The sequence below is a fragment of the Rhopilema esculentum genome, chromosome 4 (assembly GCF_057945365.1).
Source record: "Rhopilema esculentum isolate cy_ngs chromosome 4, ASM5794536v1, whole genome shotgun sequence".
Classification (NCBI taxonomy): domain Eukaryota; kingdom Metazoa; phylum Cnidaria; class Scyphozoa; order Rhizostomeae; family Rhizostomatidae; genus Rhopilema; species Rhopilema esculentum.
This window is the reverse complement of record NC_142818.1, coordinates 1,293,350-1,310,470: the sequence shown is the minus strand read 5'-3', so window position 1 is coordinate 1,310,470 and position 17,121 is coordinate 1,293,350. Positions and strand designations below refer to the sequence as shown.

The 17,121-nt window shown below is 34.8% G+C and overlaps 2 protein-coding genes across 2 annotated transcripts; both read left to right on the top strand.

Moving 5' to 3' along the window:
- The first annotated feature begins 2,664 nt into the window (after window positions 1-2,664).
- On the top strand, window positions 2,665-15,975 carry LOC135691138 (putative ubiquitin-conjugating enzyme E2 C). Its single transcript, XM_065208910.2, has 7 exons — window positions 2,665-2,880; window positions 3,067-3,094; window positions 6,780-6,866; window positions 7,391-7,531; window positions 12,991-13,054; window positions 15,022-15,081; window positions 15,719-15,975. Exons 1-7 carry the CDS (start codon window positions 2,768-2,770, stop codon window positions 15,778-15,780), a joined length of 555 nt encoding a protein of 184 aa, XP_065064982.1. The 5' UTR covers window positions 2,665-2,767; the 3' UTR covers window positions 15,781-15,975.
- Window positions 7,538-12,984, top strand: LOC135685878 (uncharacterized). Its single transcript, XM_065201970.2, has one exon. The coding sequence runs from the start codon at window positions 8,872-8,874 to the stop codon at window positions 11,476-11,478; it is 2,607 nt and encodes an 868-aa protein (XP_065058042.2). The 5' UTR covers window positions 7,538-8,871; the 3' UTR covers window positions 11,479-12,984.
- Window positions 15,976-17,121: the final 1,146 nt, after the last annotated feature.

Genomic DNA, 17,121 nt, shown 5'->3' with positions numbered 1-17,121 from the left:
TATCTCCCCAACCTTCTTCGGTTTGTCACTTTGATGAACTACTCTACTTTATTTTTATTACAAAATTTCATTATAATTTGAATTTAAAAATCAATGCAGCATCCATTTACTTTTTGTTTGTTAACAAAATAGAAGTTGCACTTTTAGAATGCATACGGTTTTTGCATGAAGTTTGTAATAATTAAAATCCTTCCTTACCTTATCATCTCATTACATTTCCAAAACATTTAATTCAAACTTACCATCATGCAACTGCAGTAAGCTTTTTGTACCTTCATACTACTTCAATTTACTGTCCTATCAATACGTATACGGTACGAAGACATGTTAACATATTTAATTGCTGTTTCTTTTTTAGTTAATATGCGAGGTTAGTGATTATATGAAAATGATAAAAATTATTTAAATACGATTCAACTCTTGAGTTGCCCTTTACAATCTCAAGTAAGTATAAATCCTTTAGTTGAATTCGAAAAAAATTAACTGCAATCGAAAATGCTCAGAATTTATTCTAGGTGTCTGAAGATCTATATAACACATTGTTGCATAGTTAGATTGCGAGGATAATTGCAGAGATTAATCCCCAAAGACTTTCTGGGCTCAATCTGGTCATGATTTTTAATATCCTGACAGATCGATCGAGTCAGAGAGATTTTCAACGCTCAACCTTTACATGACCAGTCATCCTGAAACCTTGCATTTTCGATGATTGACCGAGCCCGGTCTTGTAGCCGTTGGAAGGCAAGAAGTTTGGTTTTGGAAGAGTATCTCAAATAGAATAGCCTAGGTGACTTTCCACAGTAGTAAGCAGACGTTTCAAACATTTTGGAGAGTTATATTTTTCAACATTCCATTGACCTAAGTCCTCTACAAATTTTGCTCCTAACAACTTTGTATTGCCCATCTCACTTTAGATGTTCATCGCCCCTAGTCATCGCCCCTAAACAGTTAATCACCCCCAGTCTCAAACCTGAGTAACTTGGGTAACTATTAAGGCCCTAGGTCCACAGCCGATGAAGCTCTCCTGTAACACAAAAATTTTAAAGTGTAATTATTTTATCCTTTATTGATTTGATTAAAGCTTTAGTTTTTAAGCTTTTCGTGTCAAATTGTAACACTTTTTGCCTTAGAACGCCATTCTTTAAAAAAATCTGCAACATCAGATGTGACTGCAAAGACTCTACGAAAATCGAAAAGAAGAGAAAATAAATGGACTGATAGAGTAAATTCCATTGCCTTTCTGTAATAAAAACATTCTTTCGGCATCCAATGAGTGTTATATTGATCCTAAAGTGAAAAAGATATACTGGCATAGAATACCTTCAAATACTTAAGGAAACCCTTTCGACTACAGGAAATTGTTGACTACATCTGCAGAAGCTTTTTTACTGTGATGTGCGAGAAACTGAACTTTAGTAGTTTAAATCCATTGAGGTAGGAAAATATATGTCGACATCTATGTTAAAATCATATCCACGCAAAAGATAACAATGCTATAAAGTAAACGGAGATTTGTCATGAACTAAGAATATCAGTCATTGGTTACCACAAGGATCCGTTCAGGTCCTTGTTTTTGCTTTAAAATTTAGACGAGGAGGTTCACGAAGTATGCAGACAACACAAGTCTTGATTTCAACCTAATGTCGTCCAAGGTTTCTTGTTCAGTGGGAATGATTAACTAAAGCAGACACTTAATTAGCGGACACTCTAATTAACGGACAATATTTTTTGCACAATATAGTCAATTTGGCTTTTATTCCCAATTAGCGGACATTACAAAAAGTTAGGAGCCAGCAAACAAAAAACTTAGACGAATGAATATTTGCTCAAATATCTATTTCAAACACTTTGACTTTTGACAATCTAGTTGGTTTTTACAACTTTGAGCTTCATTAAAGCCCAGTTTACCAACCTTTCTCGTCCATGAAAGTGGTAAATTACTGGAATCTCCAGACCATAGCCACCTCCACGATTCAACCTCTTTTCAATAACTTCCTCCGATGGGGGGCTAGATGCTTCCGACGGAGGGGCTGTAGCCCTCCCCTGGCGCCACCACTGATTACACCTTTTAAATTCAAAACTTGTGTCTATTTTCAAATTTGGGACTTACACTGCTAAACTTTCCAAAAGGCGGACATTTCCAATTAGCGGACACCTTGCTCGTGCCCCGACGGTGTCCGCTAATTGTAGAGAATACTGTATTTAAAAGATTAGTTTTTAACATGGTTCTCTGTAAATCAGACTTCAATATCTCAGGGGCAAACTTTTCTAAAAAAGGTTGGAAGGAAATGGAATGAAAGCAACTTCGTTCAAAATTTGTTTTTCATCAATTCAAACTAATGGCACAAAGAATTAATTTGATTTTTGAAGAAAAAATGTGGCGAGAAAGAAGTTAGTTTTGTATGAATGGGGCAGCGCCTATTCATCATGGGCCCACTTATTTGCCAGGTATACGCATAAAAATCACCCATACTCTGGGGCGCTTGTTTAAAAAGGATGGTTATTTAGCAGGGGCGCTATTGTTTCATTCAAAATTTTACCCTGCCCACCTGCCAACCTTTTTCCCTTTGCCCCCGTGACCGACTCGTTTTCAACAACAGTCTCGTATCGACGAATGCTTTTGATTGGTCTATTCAAAATTCAGCTGTGGTCTACCGGGGTGTTTTAAAACGCATACATTTTGTAGCTGATTTTTGTGGCCCGTGGCTGTTTGAAAGTGCATTAGATTCGACTTTATTACTCTAAGTTGATAATATAGTTCATAAAAATGTCTACAACAGCATCGAGAAGATCTGCAGTTGCTGGGGATCGAGAATCCACAGTGAAAAAAGCCGAGTCAAAGTCACAACCCGTTGCTTGCTCGCATAGCGTCACAAGAAGGTTGGATTATTACGTTGTTAGGCCCTATTCTTTTGTGCTTCTTGTATTGAGGCTTGTAATTTCTTGGTTGTTTCCCCTTTTTTTGTAAGACAGATGCATTAATTTGCTTAAATTATTGAAAGTTAAGAAATCAGCTTTCCTTACATTACATTCGAAATAAGTAATTTTTTGTTTGTTTCGTTGCAGGTTACAACTTGATCTAACAATGCTTATGGTGAGTCCATTACTGACTGGAAAGTTTAACGTGAAAGATTTTCACTATTTTTAAAAAATACAGAGACGTCTATGAATAAATATCACGGGTTGGACAGACAGTTTTGTCGAACACTAGAGCAGTGAACAATTTTCAAACCTTCCATAAATAAATTGGGGATTTTTATTCAGCGCCTGTACAAACCAAGTGCATTTTAACGGTTTAGCTGTAATAATTGCGCAATAAACCTAAAAAATAAAAATGGAAGAATTAAAACTTATATGACAAAGAAGGGTGATGGGCTAGTTATGAATATGTTGTGCATCTTAAGCTAGCAGTGTTAATTCAAATGAAAATCTCCATCACAAACTAATTCATTTTTTATCAAAGCAAAGCATGTCCAGCAAAACTTCATATTTTTAGAAAATCAATAAAGTTCACTTTCTAACTTTTAAAATGCACTAGTGATCTGCCCAAAAAAAGACTTTTTGCCCTCTTTTTTGGTTGAGAGTGATGGTCAGTCACCCATTTTATTTCAAGACTCTCTAGAGGAATTATATGCAAATGCAGATGCCAAAAAATTCATGGTAGGAGATATTGCTCTCGGGAGATAGTAAAGTTGAAGGATATATGAATACAGAATTGAAAGCATATCCTCATTGAAATGATGGCAATAATGGTTTAAAGAATTTCATTACTTTAACAAGAAATCAAATGTAGGTGGACTTGACAAATAAATGGTTGCATTAATAAATATTATCATTGGTGCTTGGCATTCAGTTTTCTCTATGGTTGAGAAAAGAATTTGTCTTATTTTAGAGCACTGGGTCTCTTCTTCAAAAAATTATATTAGACTGATATTCTCAGTACCAGTTGCAGCTGCCAGGGCTTAACATTTTCTCAGTATTACCCACCACAATAGTTCAATGTGATGACTTCATCTTAAATAGCTGCATGTAAATAAGGCTATCTTTGAGTGTGATTTTCTTTCTTAATGAAAACTTGCAACTGAGAGTTTGATAAAAGAGTACTTGCAGAACAGTGAAGGAAATCAATTGATATAAAAGTAGCCACTGCTATGTCCTTCAGTAGGCAACCAGAAGACGAATCTTCTTTTTCATACAAGACTGTTGATGCAGTTATATGTTGAAAACAGCACACAGGGCTGAAAAAAGGATGCAAACAGTGACTGCCCGTCAGAGGCAAAATTTTAATTTTTGACATTATAATGAAGGCACTTTTTGAAATTATATCAAATTGTTTTGTACAAATTTATGTTGGATTCTTTGGTAAAAATAAGAGAACCTTCTGGGTTTTATTTAAGAATTTGTCACTAATATAAGCATGTATTGTAAAATCTTGGTAAAGGCACAGAAGGTCCACACATCTGTTTATAAATCTTATTCAGTCTTGTGGCATGGTGAGTGCACGCAAAACTTTCTTACTTGCAAATGTTTCTGTACTTTGTATGTTTTGAAGTTAAGCCCCGCATTTGCTCTTGATTTTTCACTTAAAACGTTTGATTTTTTGCTGCTAAACAGAGCAAATGCCAAGCAGTTTTAAAAGGGGTGTTCAATCACTCCCAACGATTCACTTGATTTCAAAATTGAAGGCAATTGAAGCCTCTATTAAGAGAACAATTAGCCTCAATTGCTAAATTGTGGCAGCAAGGTTGCTAAACACGGTTGATAAACAAGGTGCTTTTATATAATAGGCCTACTCCTTATCATTAAGGGCTCGTTCTGTTTTATCCTTCAAATGATATTCCTTCTTGTCAAAAACATCCAAATGAAAGGTCCAGCTTTCATAAAATTCAAAATTTTCAAAATCTCTTCATTAGTCCATCTTAGTTTCTTCTGGCTGCAAGCCTTAGCTATGGGCCTTGAAATTGAGTTGCACATTGAGCTCTTTTGTGCCAGGACAGAGCCTGTGTACATCAAATTCTTCTTCATTTGTATCTTCAGTCCTCACATCTCCACTCTGCTGGAATGAATCCTTATCTTGCAAGACTAGACGCAGCACTCTGGGTTTGTTGTTCCTGTTAATTTTTTTAGTGAAGCAACTGCTCGTGTGTAAAGTTGACAAAGAGGACATTCGCTCCACCTTTTTAACTGTGCTCAAAATTCACTTTACATGTATTTAGAGTCTATACAAGACTATATATATACAACACTTCACAGAGTGGCCAAGAGCTATCAAATACAAACAGTTGAACATTGTAGACTAAAAAGTCGCAAGGGTGTGGCACAGGCTTTAAAATTGAACACAAATAAATTATAAAAACAGGGTAAATGAACATAACAGATGGATACAATACAGGTTGGAGGCACTAAATAATCTTTTCCATCCCTGACATCACATTTCCTTTGCAAACCATACAAGATGGAATCATGCTTTCTTCTTGATGGAACTCATAAGTATGATGTCAAAGAAGTGTAGAATAGCACTGGGAAGCACCTCTGAATATGCAAAATTATTTTGAAATGCCAAAAAGATGGAAGGAGAAAGATAAGGGCTAATGAAAGATTTGAAGTTCGCCAACTGATTACGTTTAATTTGGCTTAGTTCTTAATCCAAGAAAATATATCAAATTGCTAAATAGATCATGATTTGAATAGGGAAATGCCTGTCCTTGTGTGACTATATTACAGCCACTTTGATGCTCTACAGGCCATGTGCTCCAAATTCCAAGATTGGGAAAATATTTTTTGTGATATCATCACTGAAAAACTCTATAGGTTTACCTAATGAGAGAGCTCTTTGTAACCCTTTAAAGATGAACTGAAATGCAAAATTAACTTGATCTTAACTTGGTTGAACTGGTGAGTTGCAAACCCAAGATAACAATCTTGATTTATTTGGATGTAGAAATAGTGTGTCAAAAGTAATATAATTTTATATTTATTCAAAAATAATATACTAGATTCATGATAAAATGAAAATTCTAACACTCTTCCACACGATTAACTTCAAAAAAGTGTATTTTTTGGGCAGCTAAAAGTGAATATTCCTTCCAAACTTCCTCCTATCCCTCACTCTCTCCTATCACAATGCAGTACCAGCCAGCGCATATCCTTCGTACATTTCCTTAGCCTCAAATTCTCATATATCTTGGATCAAAGGTTACATAGATCTCCTCAATTTGTAACTGAACTGAATGAACTGAACTTTCCAGTTTGTGCATGATTTGAATTCAAGGAACAAAAACATGGTGTTTGTGACATCATGCATTTTGTGCCATAAAAATTGGCGACAATGGTTGAGCACTTGGCTATAATTTAATGACATTAAAAGCAGAATTGCATCAAAATGGACAATAATAATTAACTGAAACCTTGAAATTAAGATTCCATGCTTTCTTATCTGCATTATAAAAAAACAGTTTTGCATTTCAAATCCCCTTTAGAATATGTTTTGGTCATTCCATGTCAAATTTCCAAGGCTAATTTCCACATATTGTGTACTAACTAATAGGAATAGAACATTCTGAAGATTTCAGACCATTAACCTGTAGTACTTTTTGAGATATCTGTAAATGAATTTTCAGGAATTCTGAGGTAAAATTCTAAGAATCCACCATTTTGAATCTTCGACCAATGGTATTCATTTGTAGTCAAACTCAGAAAAAAGGGAATAGGAATTGGAAGTTATGCTTAGATGTCCACAATTGATGTCTTCTTTTATTATAGTTGTATTTTTCTTTTAGACATTTCCAGTAAAAGGTATCTCGGCATTTCCTTCTGGAGACAACCTATTTCATTGGAATGCAACAATAGTGGGTGTTGCTGACACAGTAAGTTTCTGTTATTGTTTCTTTCACCTAATATAGCATCTGTATCATTTTGCAAACATATTCAATTGCAAAAACTTCTATTCAGCTTCAGTTAATTCTTGAGAATGTTTGTTTGTAAATTGATTTTTATACCATGAACCATGTTTAGAGTTGGCTAAATGGCAGAGGAAGCAATATTTTGCAGTACTAAGCCTTGGTTCATTGCAGAAATTTTCTAGATAAACAAGGAGAATGCGCCATTAAAATATGTTGATGCAAAAAAAGATTTTAATGAAACTATGAAATTAACCAATGAAAAAATGTGAAAAGAAGACTTTAAAAATACAAAATTGACAAATAAAACGTTGTGTAGTTTACCCAGTAACTTGATTCCACTTGAACAGAATAAAAATGGTAAAATCAGGCAAAATATGCCCATCTATTCTCATTTTACAATCTTTGAAAAAATTCTTTGATATAGTTACAAATTAATATGTTTGCAATAGTTTGTGAGCACCTAATAATAGGAAGCATATTTTTTTCAGCCATATGAAAACTTGACATACAAATTGTCACTAGAATTCACAGATAAATACCCATGTGAGGCACCCAGAGTAAAGTTCACCTCACCCTGTTTTCATCCGAATGTGGATGACAAAGGAAACATTTGTCTTGATATATTGAAGGTATGTTTTTGCTAACTTTTTTGCAAGTTCCTGTTTTGACTTTTGGGTAATTCCATGTCAAGTCACCTAGGTGATGTCACCCACTATCTCAGATTTTCTTCATTTTCTGTCCAAAGGTTAATCACATAGAGATAAGGAGATTTTGAAAATTTCAGTTCAATATCTTCTCCCGTTAAAAAGTTATAGATCTTTGAAAATTGAATAAAAACCCGCAAAATTTGCTTTTTCCGCCATTATGGATTTCGCAACTTTTCAAAGTGCCTCACAGATTCTTCAATAGCTACCTTTCAACAAACATTTTGGTAATAAGATTTTGTACTATAGTTATTTCAGCTATGGAAAATCCAAATTTTTCATTAGTTTTCCCTCAAAATTTACCTGGAAAAAGATATGACACCTTATTTGGAACAATACAAAACAATTGATGACGTCACTAAGTAAAAAGTACCAATTGGTAACTTTTGAATATCTTTTGTCTATTAGGTAGCACCAACTAGATATTTGGCATACATATACAGCATACAATGCTGTTTATTAGAAAAGTGTTTAGATGTTGGTGTCTTGCCTAGAAATAGAGAACCAGATGTTTACTACTTTTGAATTTTCATTAACGCAAAATACCAGAAATATCAAGTTTGTCACATAACTACCATATGATAAGCAAGTAAATCTAGGAAAATTCTGAATTTTCTGTTTTACTATTTGAATAACAAGTTCTGAATTGAATTCCACTATGATCAGTTTGAAACAAACATACACTTATGTGCCAACAAAAACTCTCAGATCAAAGCTATTGTAATGGGTAGAAATCATTTGAAGTATGTATCAGGAAAAGTCTTTCCCTCTTTAACTTTTTCAAACTAATGAGAATTCTGATGTTTGTTTATGATCAAAGCAAGAAACAATCAGGAAACAACTCTATTGTCAAGCCTATTGAAAAGTGAAGATCAATCATAGCAGCAATTCTACAGAGAGAAAAGGAGAGGCAAATAAATACATAAAAGGACAATTTCTATAGGTCTTTCCTGAAGAGGAAAGGACACCTATACAAAACAGAGGAATTGTCTAAAGTGATGATGTCAAGTTGCATCATAATTCCCAATGCTTTTCAATCCTGTTAGGCAGGTGTGAACGGTGTGAGTCAGACACAATCAATACAGAATCACAGGAAACAAAGGAGACAACAATAGAAAGGGAAGTTTATGGTATTTTAAGTTCTTTGCAAATCCTGTGTTAGACAATCACACCAAGGTTGAAAAACGACATCAAGTTTGAGTTAAGCAGTTATCATTCATTCTGTTTTATTGAAAGAACAAGAACATAGTGCTCTATAATCTGACATGGCCTTCAGTAAACAACTTGCAAAATGTTCAGTGGGAAATTTTCTAAATGAGGATTGTCATTTGCTGACATTTACAAGAGAAAATGGGTTTAAAAGCCTTACAGAAATGAGTGAAGAAGAGAGGGAGCTAGTGAGGCTTAGGACTATGATGGATAGTATTGATTCACAATTTCTGATATGTTTTCATCATGAGCAATCTATCTTACAGCAATACAAGACACTTCAAACCAAGTGTTGTGATCCCTTACACACGCACAAGAAAGCTGTAAAAGGCTCATTGAGGCCTATATCTCTGAAAGCATGGAATGAGTATAGAGCAGTTGGAATCGAAACAATTCCTGGCAAGAAATTATGTCCAACATGCAGACGGAAACTGACAATGATCAGAAACAATGACAGTTATGATATTGATTATCATGACGATAATGATGACACTGAGGATGTATCCTTTCAGTCTTTTGAGCGTCTGGATGGTAGGGAGAAATTAAACAGAAGTTTGGATTTACTTGATGTAAGTCCAATTAAAGTACACAGCATTCCAGCACACTCAAGACCCTCATACGGGAAAAGGAAATTTAGCGAAGCTGCAAGTAGGCTGGATACTCATGGCAAAGAAATAAAGGAGCAAATTGCTAAAGCCATTTGCATACCCTTAAGTGAGCTATCAGAAAGTCAAAAATATCAGAATGAATTGGAAGAGCAGGAAGAAAAGGCTAAGGATCTTGACAAACTTTTGGAACTTATGAAAGACAAAATGAAAGTTTCGACCAAAAGTGAACAAATTCAGATTTTAACACTTGCACCACCATCCTGGTCAATCAGCAAGACACAGAAAGAGTTTAATGTTTCTGAATACATGGTAAAAAAAGCAAGATCAGTATGCTCAGCAAAGGGTATTCTTGGACTTCCAGAAAGAAAACGTGGGAAAACATTGCCTGCTGAAACTGCCCAGCTTATTGAGAATTTTTACTGTAACGATGAGAATAGCAGGCAGATGCCAGGAAAAAAGGATTATGTCAGCATAGGAAGAAATGTACATGTTCAGAAGCGTTTACTCCTGTGTGACTTGAAAGAAATTTATGCATCATTCAAGATTTCCAACCCTCACATAAAAGTTTGCTTTTCAAAGTTTTGTCAGCTTCGACCAAAATGGTGTATCTCAGTTGGATGTTCTGGAAGTCACTCTGTGTGTGTATGCACCATTCACCAGAATGTTGTCTTGATGCTTAATGCAATCAAAATTAAAAAAAATAGGAATGAACTGATGGAAATGTTGGTCTGCAGTTTGGATTCCAAAGAATGCATGATTCATAGATGCAAAAACTGTCCTTCTGAAGACAGACTAAAAGAGTTCTTGCAAAAGGAAATACTTGAGGATCCTGATGAGTTTAGTGATGATTGCTACCTGGAAATCAAGTTCCAGCAGTGGACAACTGTAGACAGGTCACAACTTATAAGCCAATGCTTACCAGCCACCGACTTCATTTCTTTACTGGTCAAGAAATTAAATGATCTAACAGGACACTCATACATTGCAAAAGCCCAAGCTGCTTACCTCAGGCAAAGAAAGGATGAGCTGAGGGATAATGACGCTATTGTACTCCTTGACTTTGCAGAAAACTATAAGTTTGTTGTGCAGGATGAAGTGCAAGGATTCCATTGGAATCAACAGTCATGCACACTTCATCCTGTTGCAGTATATTATAAGTCAAGAGGAAAGACCATTCAGCAATCTGTTTGCTTCATCTCAGATGATTGCTGCCATGACACAGCCTTTGTTTACAAAGTAGTAAAGGATACAATATCATTTACGAAAAAGAACCTGGTATGCAATCTAGAGCATGTTTTATACTTCAGTGATGGATGTGCTGCCCAGTACAAAAACTGCAAAAACTTTCTGAACATTTCACGGCACAAAGAAGATTTTGATGTTTCATGTACCTGGTCTTTTTTTGCAACATCACATGGAAAATCCCCCTGCGATGGGATAGGAGGCACCCTCAAAAGGCTTGTGTCTAGGGCAAGCCTACAAAGACCCTTTCAAGATCAAATACTCAGTTCAAAAGATGTTTTTGAATACTGTCAAAGAGAGATTCAAGGGATTGAAGTATTTTTCATTTCATGTCATGAAATGGGGAATGTTCGCCATACTCTCGAAAGTAGGTTCCGAAGTGCCATCACGATCCCAGGAACAAGATCTTACCATCATTTTCAACCATTAGAAGGAAGCATCATAGGAATGAAAAGAGTCTCATCAGATACTAATTTTGACCTTCTTTTTGATGTCAGACTTGGTAGGATCCAGGAGGAACAAGAGGAAATAAAAAATTCAGATTTTGTGTTGTGCAGATATGATGAGAATTGCTGGATTGGTATTGTTTGTGACATTGACAAGGAACATGGAGATTTTGACATTAAATTCATGCACCCATCATACCCATCTAGATCATATAACTGGCCATTACGAGAAGACCGATGTCATGTCCCATCAAGTCATATTATTGCACCACTGAATCCGCCAGTTACTGTTACTGGACGACAGTACAATATAAAAGATGAGGACATCAGACTAATTGAAGAGAAACTTAGACAAAAAATAGTTTGATAAGAACAGAAATTTAAGAATTTTCCTAGATTTACTTGCTTATCATATGGTAGTTATGTGACAAACTTGATATTTCTGGTATTTCGCGTTAATGAAAATTCAAAAGTAGTAAACATCTGGTTCTCTATTTCTAGGCAAGACACCAACATCTAAACACTTTTCTAATAAACAGCATTGTATGCTGTATATGTATGCCAAATATCTAGTTGGTGCTACCTAATAGACAAAAGATATTCAAAAGTTACCAATTGGTACTTTTTACTTAGTGACGTCATCAATTGTTTTGTATTGTTCCAAATAAGGTGTCATATCTTTTTCCAGGTAAATTTTGAGGGAAAACTAATGAAAAATTTGGATTTTCCATAGCTGAAATAACTATAGTACAAAATCTTATTACCAAAATGTTTGTTGAAAGGTAGCTATTGAAGAATCTGTGAGGCACTTTGAAAAGTTGCGAAATCCATAATGGCGGAAAAAGCAAATTTTGCGGGTTTTTATTCAATTTTCAAAGATCTATAACTTTTTAACGGGAGAAGATATTGAACTGAAATTTTCAAAATCTCCTTATCTCTATGTGATTAACCTTTGGACAGAAAATGAAGAGAATCTGAGATAGTGGGTGACATTTCCAAGTTTTACTGGGTGATTTGACATGGAATTACCCTTTTGTCCTCTACCTATTGAGCAATTTATAGATGTATACATGGCAAGCTACTATGGTATCCTGCCTTAAGATTTTGCCTATAAAACCAAATATTTCTGCACTATATAATGAATCGGTCAGAAAACTATATTCTTTGTCCTTTAATTTTTCAGTTATTTCAAAACAAATGCATAATAAACAAAGTAAATAATACAGTCTATTTTTAAACACGTAACTTAGTATGAATACCACATTTAGTATGAATACAACAAGTCTTTAAAAAACAAATATTCTGCTCACATTCCTTTTTTTTCAAAAACAAAAACTTAATGCAATTATTTGAGAATAAATTTATGGCAGGTGCATGATAAAATGTAAATAGCAATGATTCCCTTCAAACCTTACAAAATGACAGTAAGTTGTTTTCAAGAAGGGTAAAACTTCATCAAACGATGCCATCTTTTATTTCCCTGCCAAGTCTTACATTTTGCATAAGTTTTACATATCACAGTGATTTTCAAGTATCATTGAAGAAGCTGAAATTCTTACATGTTGCTCTGCTTGTGATGTGTTTTTTTATATTTTTGTTTGAAACAATTTTAAATATTTTGCACCTGCCATAGTCTAATTCACAATCAGCAGTTAGTTATCATTAATTCTGTATAAATATATAATGTTTATTTAAACATGATACTGAAATTTGAAACTGAAGATGCTCATCATTATAATTTTGTTGAAAAAATTCTGAAATATTTAAGCTTTGATTGATGGTTTATTCAGTGAATCTTGTGACTGGTACTGTTTTTTATTCTAAGTTATGTTTTCAAATATATGTAAAACTTCAACTGTTGAATAATTTTCTTGTTTAGGAACAATGGGCACCGTCATATGAAGTAAAGACTATACTTATATCAATACAAAGTCTTCTTGGAGGTAAATTATCAACATTGCCAAATTGTTTATGATAACAAGAATAAAAAGCCATTAAAAGATCTGTTAAATCTCATGTTTAACATTGTACACAGTTACACTTATGCAAACTTCCCAAGTTCAATTTCCATATTGTTGCTCACTGTATCTGCTATTTACATAAAGGACATTTTCTTGCTAAACCCTAAACCCTAATGCACTTACTAATGATCTCACATAGAAAAACATTACCACAACAAGCATAAGGATATTTGGCCTCCTAATTTCTCACTTGGAGGTCAGCTGATTTAGAGGTCTGCTGATTGGAAGGTCAGCTGATTAAGAGGTCGGCTGATTGAGAGGTCAGCTAATTGAAAGTTCAGCTGATTGAGAGATCAGCTGATTAAGAGGTTGGCTGATTGGGAGGAAGCCCTTGCTTGATGCAGTGAATGTCCATTCACTTATTGAGAGTAAAACATACATAATTATTTTAGAATAAGTCTGTTCTACACCATGAAGGGGTGAATAGTTCACAAATCCTTTTATAAGACGAGTACCTAATATCATCATCGACTTAGCTCAGGGCTTAGAGATAACATTACCAATATTATCAGCAAGTTCCTTCGTTAGTTTTATAAATAAATTGGATGAAGAAAGTTTTTAAAGGCTCTGTATTGGTGGACTAGATTTACTTTGATAGTCCTTGATAAGATATCAATCTATATATGATTCAATTTGGTTGATCGGTAGACGTGAGCTATACTAGAAATACCAGAGGTTCAACACACTGAATCATCATGTTTTGATGTTTTTCCTGTCTACGCCGATAGCATGGCAGCATTCATCAATTTTCCGACTTCTTAAGCCAATTTAATCGGATTTTTTTTAAATTTATTCCGGCTTCTTTGCCCCTGAAGATCTGACAGTGGAACAAATATAGGTTGAATAGCAATGGTTAAGGATGAACTGGTTTAGATATCAGGTGGAAATTCGCTTTCTAGGAACGTTTGCAATGTTTTTATAGCTAGCCGAGTGGTTAACGCGCTCAACTGCCATGCCATCGCTTCGGCATTTGATCCCGGCGTCCCGCAATTCACTAAGCTGAAAACGAGTACCTAATTGAAACAAACTAGGGAGGTACAAAGCAGCGTGGAAAGGAAATGGCATCCCTACCACACAATGTCGTGTCTCAGGGCGATGGGCCCCTAACAGTGCTGTAGAGTAAGTGCGTCAACATCAAATCAAGGCCAGACCAAAACTGTGTGTTGACATCAAAACCGAGTTGGGATTAAAGTTCAGAAACAAAAAGATAACGAAGTAGAAAGTCCTTTCAAACTAAAATTGGGCTTACGGCAGTGTAAGGCAGTTGGAAGCGATTGTCAACAGTAACAAAAAATAATGTCTCTACTTGCATATTTTATTACAAAATTGAAGATTGTGATCTTGGCAGTGAATGCACGCAATGCATAACAGCTAATATATAGATGAATAAAAGGTTATTAGTGTTCTACCTTTATCACGTATAAAATATGTTACTTGAAAAGATCTTTTGACATTTTCAGAAAGTTTCACATAAACAGTATATTTTGCCAGACGCTCATCGGCAATCAAGTCAGAGTTTTTTGTTTTAATGAAAATTGTCTACCAAGCTCACATTTTACCAAGCTTGAATTAGTCATTTCTTCAGAAAAATGAGGATTTGACATTTCCATATATCCAATTGCGAATCTGCTGGGTATCGGAACCAATTTATGCTTTTGCTTTGCTTTTCAAAATTTTGCAATTAGCTTTGCAATATTACATGACATAACGGAAGACAGCTGGATGCAAGATTCCATTGCTACCTTTTTCCAAGAAATTTGTTCTCTTTTCAAGAGTACTTTTCAGTGAAATACCAAATCAAAGCAAGTAAACATTTTTTACGATCTATCCAATATATTTTTTTTGAAACTCACAAGTCTCATGTGCTATGCTTCATGTCTTTTAAACAGAACCAAATAACGAGAGTCCATTAAACACTTATGCGGCATCACTGTGGGATAATCAAGAAGGTAAGTTGCTTTTTCCCGATTTGTTTCGTGAAATTTGTCAAATGAAAGTCATTCATTTATCAATTTTATACATTTCATTCAAACCTTTATTTGGGGGATGAAGCAGGAAAACTCTGAGTTTCAGGCTAAATGCGGTCACCAGACCGTATGATTGCATTATACAGTCACGTGGTTTTTAATTAAGCGTAAGACTCGTGGCTGCAAACTAGAATCGTCCTGCATTATGTAACAAAGAATTTACTGCTCTGCCTGTACGATAGCAAGCACTTTATGACAGACCGGTTAAACAGACATTTTCCTTCAAACCTTATGCATATATTAATAATTATATGACATTTCAGTTTATGTTATTGTATATATTTTTAATTCATTCAAACAGCAATGAATTGTCTTGAAAGAACCTCTGTCTAATGTACCTTATTGATATATAATCACGATGAATAGCATTTAAAGGTAGTATTAGAAAGTTCGTATTTAGGAACCTTTTTTTAGTATATGATAAAATTTGTTTGATATGATGTCTTTTATCAATCTGTAAACTTAATCCATTTTGCTCCATTGAAATGGTTTTTGATACCAAAAGAGATTATAAAATTGCCTATGATTGCCCATTTAATCTGTGTTTTATTTTTTGCAGAATTCAAAGCTGTGGTTGCCAGGAAATATGAAAAAGATGTTCGGCAGAAATTAAAGGAATGAGCCAGTTGAAATAGGGACTTGTAAATATATAGATGGATTTTGTGAATTTGTTAAGTAGGTATGCACATAAGGCAGTAAAAACCTTGACACAACTTTATGCTGCTTCAAGTCGTATTTTCAAAATAAGAAAAAAATACCATGTATGTAACGATTAAGTATGTACAATATGCATGAAAATATATGATGTTGTTTTAAGTGAATGATTTTTTATCTTGTCTTCTTCGATGCAAGCTGGCTATACTAATATGCGAAAGCAGTTAATTCCATCATGTTGTGATGGTTTCGTGTATTGAAAAAGGTAGATGCCTTTTAGGTTTTTTACAAATGTTTGTTTCGAAGGACACAGATCATTGACAATGACTTAAAATATCCACTGTATCATTGATTAAAATGGACAACAGGGATGTTGCTTGAAGGCAATCGACTGGTACGAATGTGGATTCTTAAAGACATCTGTTTGTAGAGGTTAGCCAATCAACAAGCGTAAAGTCGATTGGCAGATGGCTTAAGCCACTTCTAATGTAAGGGACTTAGCGGTTTGTGTCCCCCCCCCTTTTTGTGTCCTTTGGTAAATTTTGGTTCGATTCGGTGAAAAGCCTTTTTGTAGTCGGTAGTAGCAAAATAATGCAAAAATTTACTTTATCCTCTCATCCTCTCATCTTACAGTTCAAACTGAGTTTTAAAAAGGTGTTCGTCTCCATCATTTTCCAGTCACCTGAAGGTACCATAATCCTCCAATCAGTCTAAATCGGTCCCTGCTCATGTAACCACGTTGATGCTATTCTTGTACTCTGCACTCAAATCTAGATAAAAAGAAAAGCACCTTGCAAAAGAACATTCGCAACTCTCTTCAGTAGTACCAGAGAATTTTGGCCATGGCTCCATATTATTACTTTTTGGCTAATTTGTTTTTCGACATTGCTTTTCCAACAATACACACAATAAATTTTTTCTAAGAAAACTAAACAACAGTAGTGCATGACATTTCTGGAAGCACTATTGTTTAAGTCAGGGGTTCTTTATTATTCTAAGTGCCGGGTCTGAAAACATTTAGATTATCTTCGGGGGCCACTTGGTTTTCAACTTTTACATACCTTGTTTTAGAGGCTGCTCAAAATGAAATTCAAATCTCATTTTTACCAGGCTAAGTTAGTGATAAGATCTTAGCAGTCCTTTTATTTCGTGCCTGCCTATCTTATCTGCCATAGCATAAAACCCAAAAAAAGTTTCCACAAAGGTTTGTAACTTTGTGTTTCTTTAGCCAGGCTGAGTCACAGGATAAGAATAACGTGATCATTTTGGTGATGTCACATCGAGTTTCAGAGTCAGATTGAGGCTATC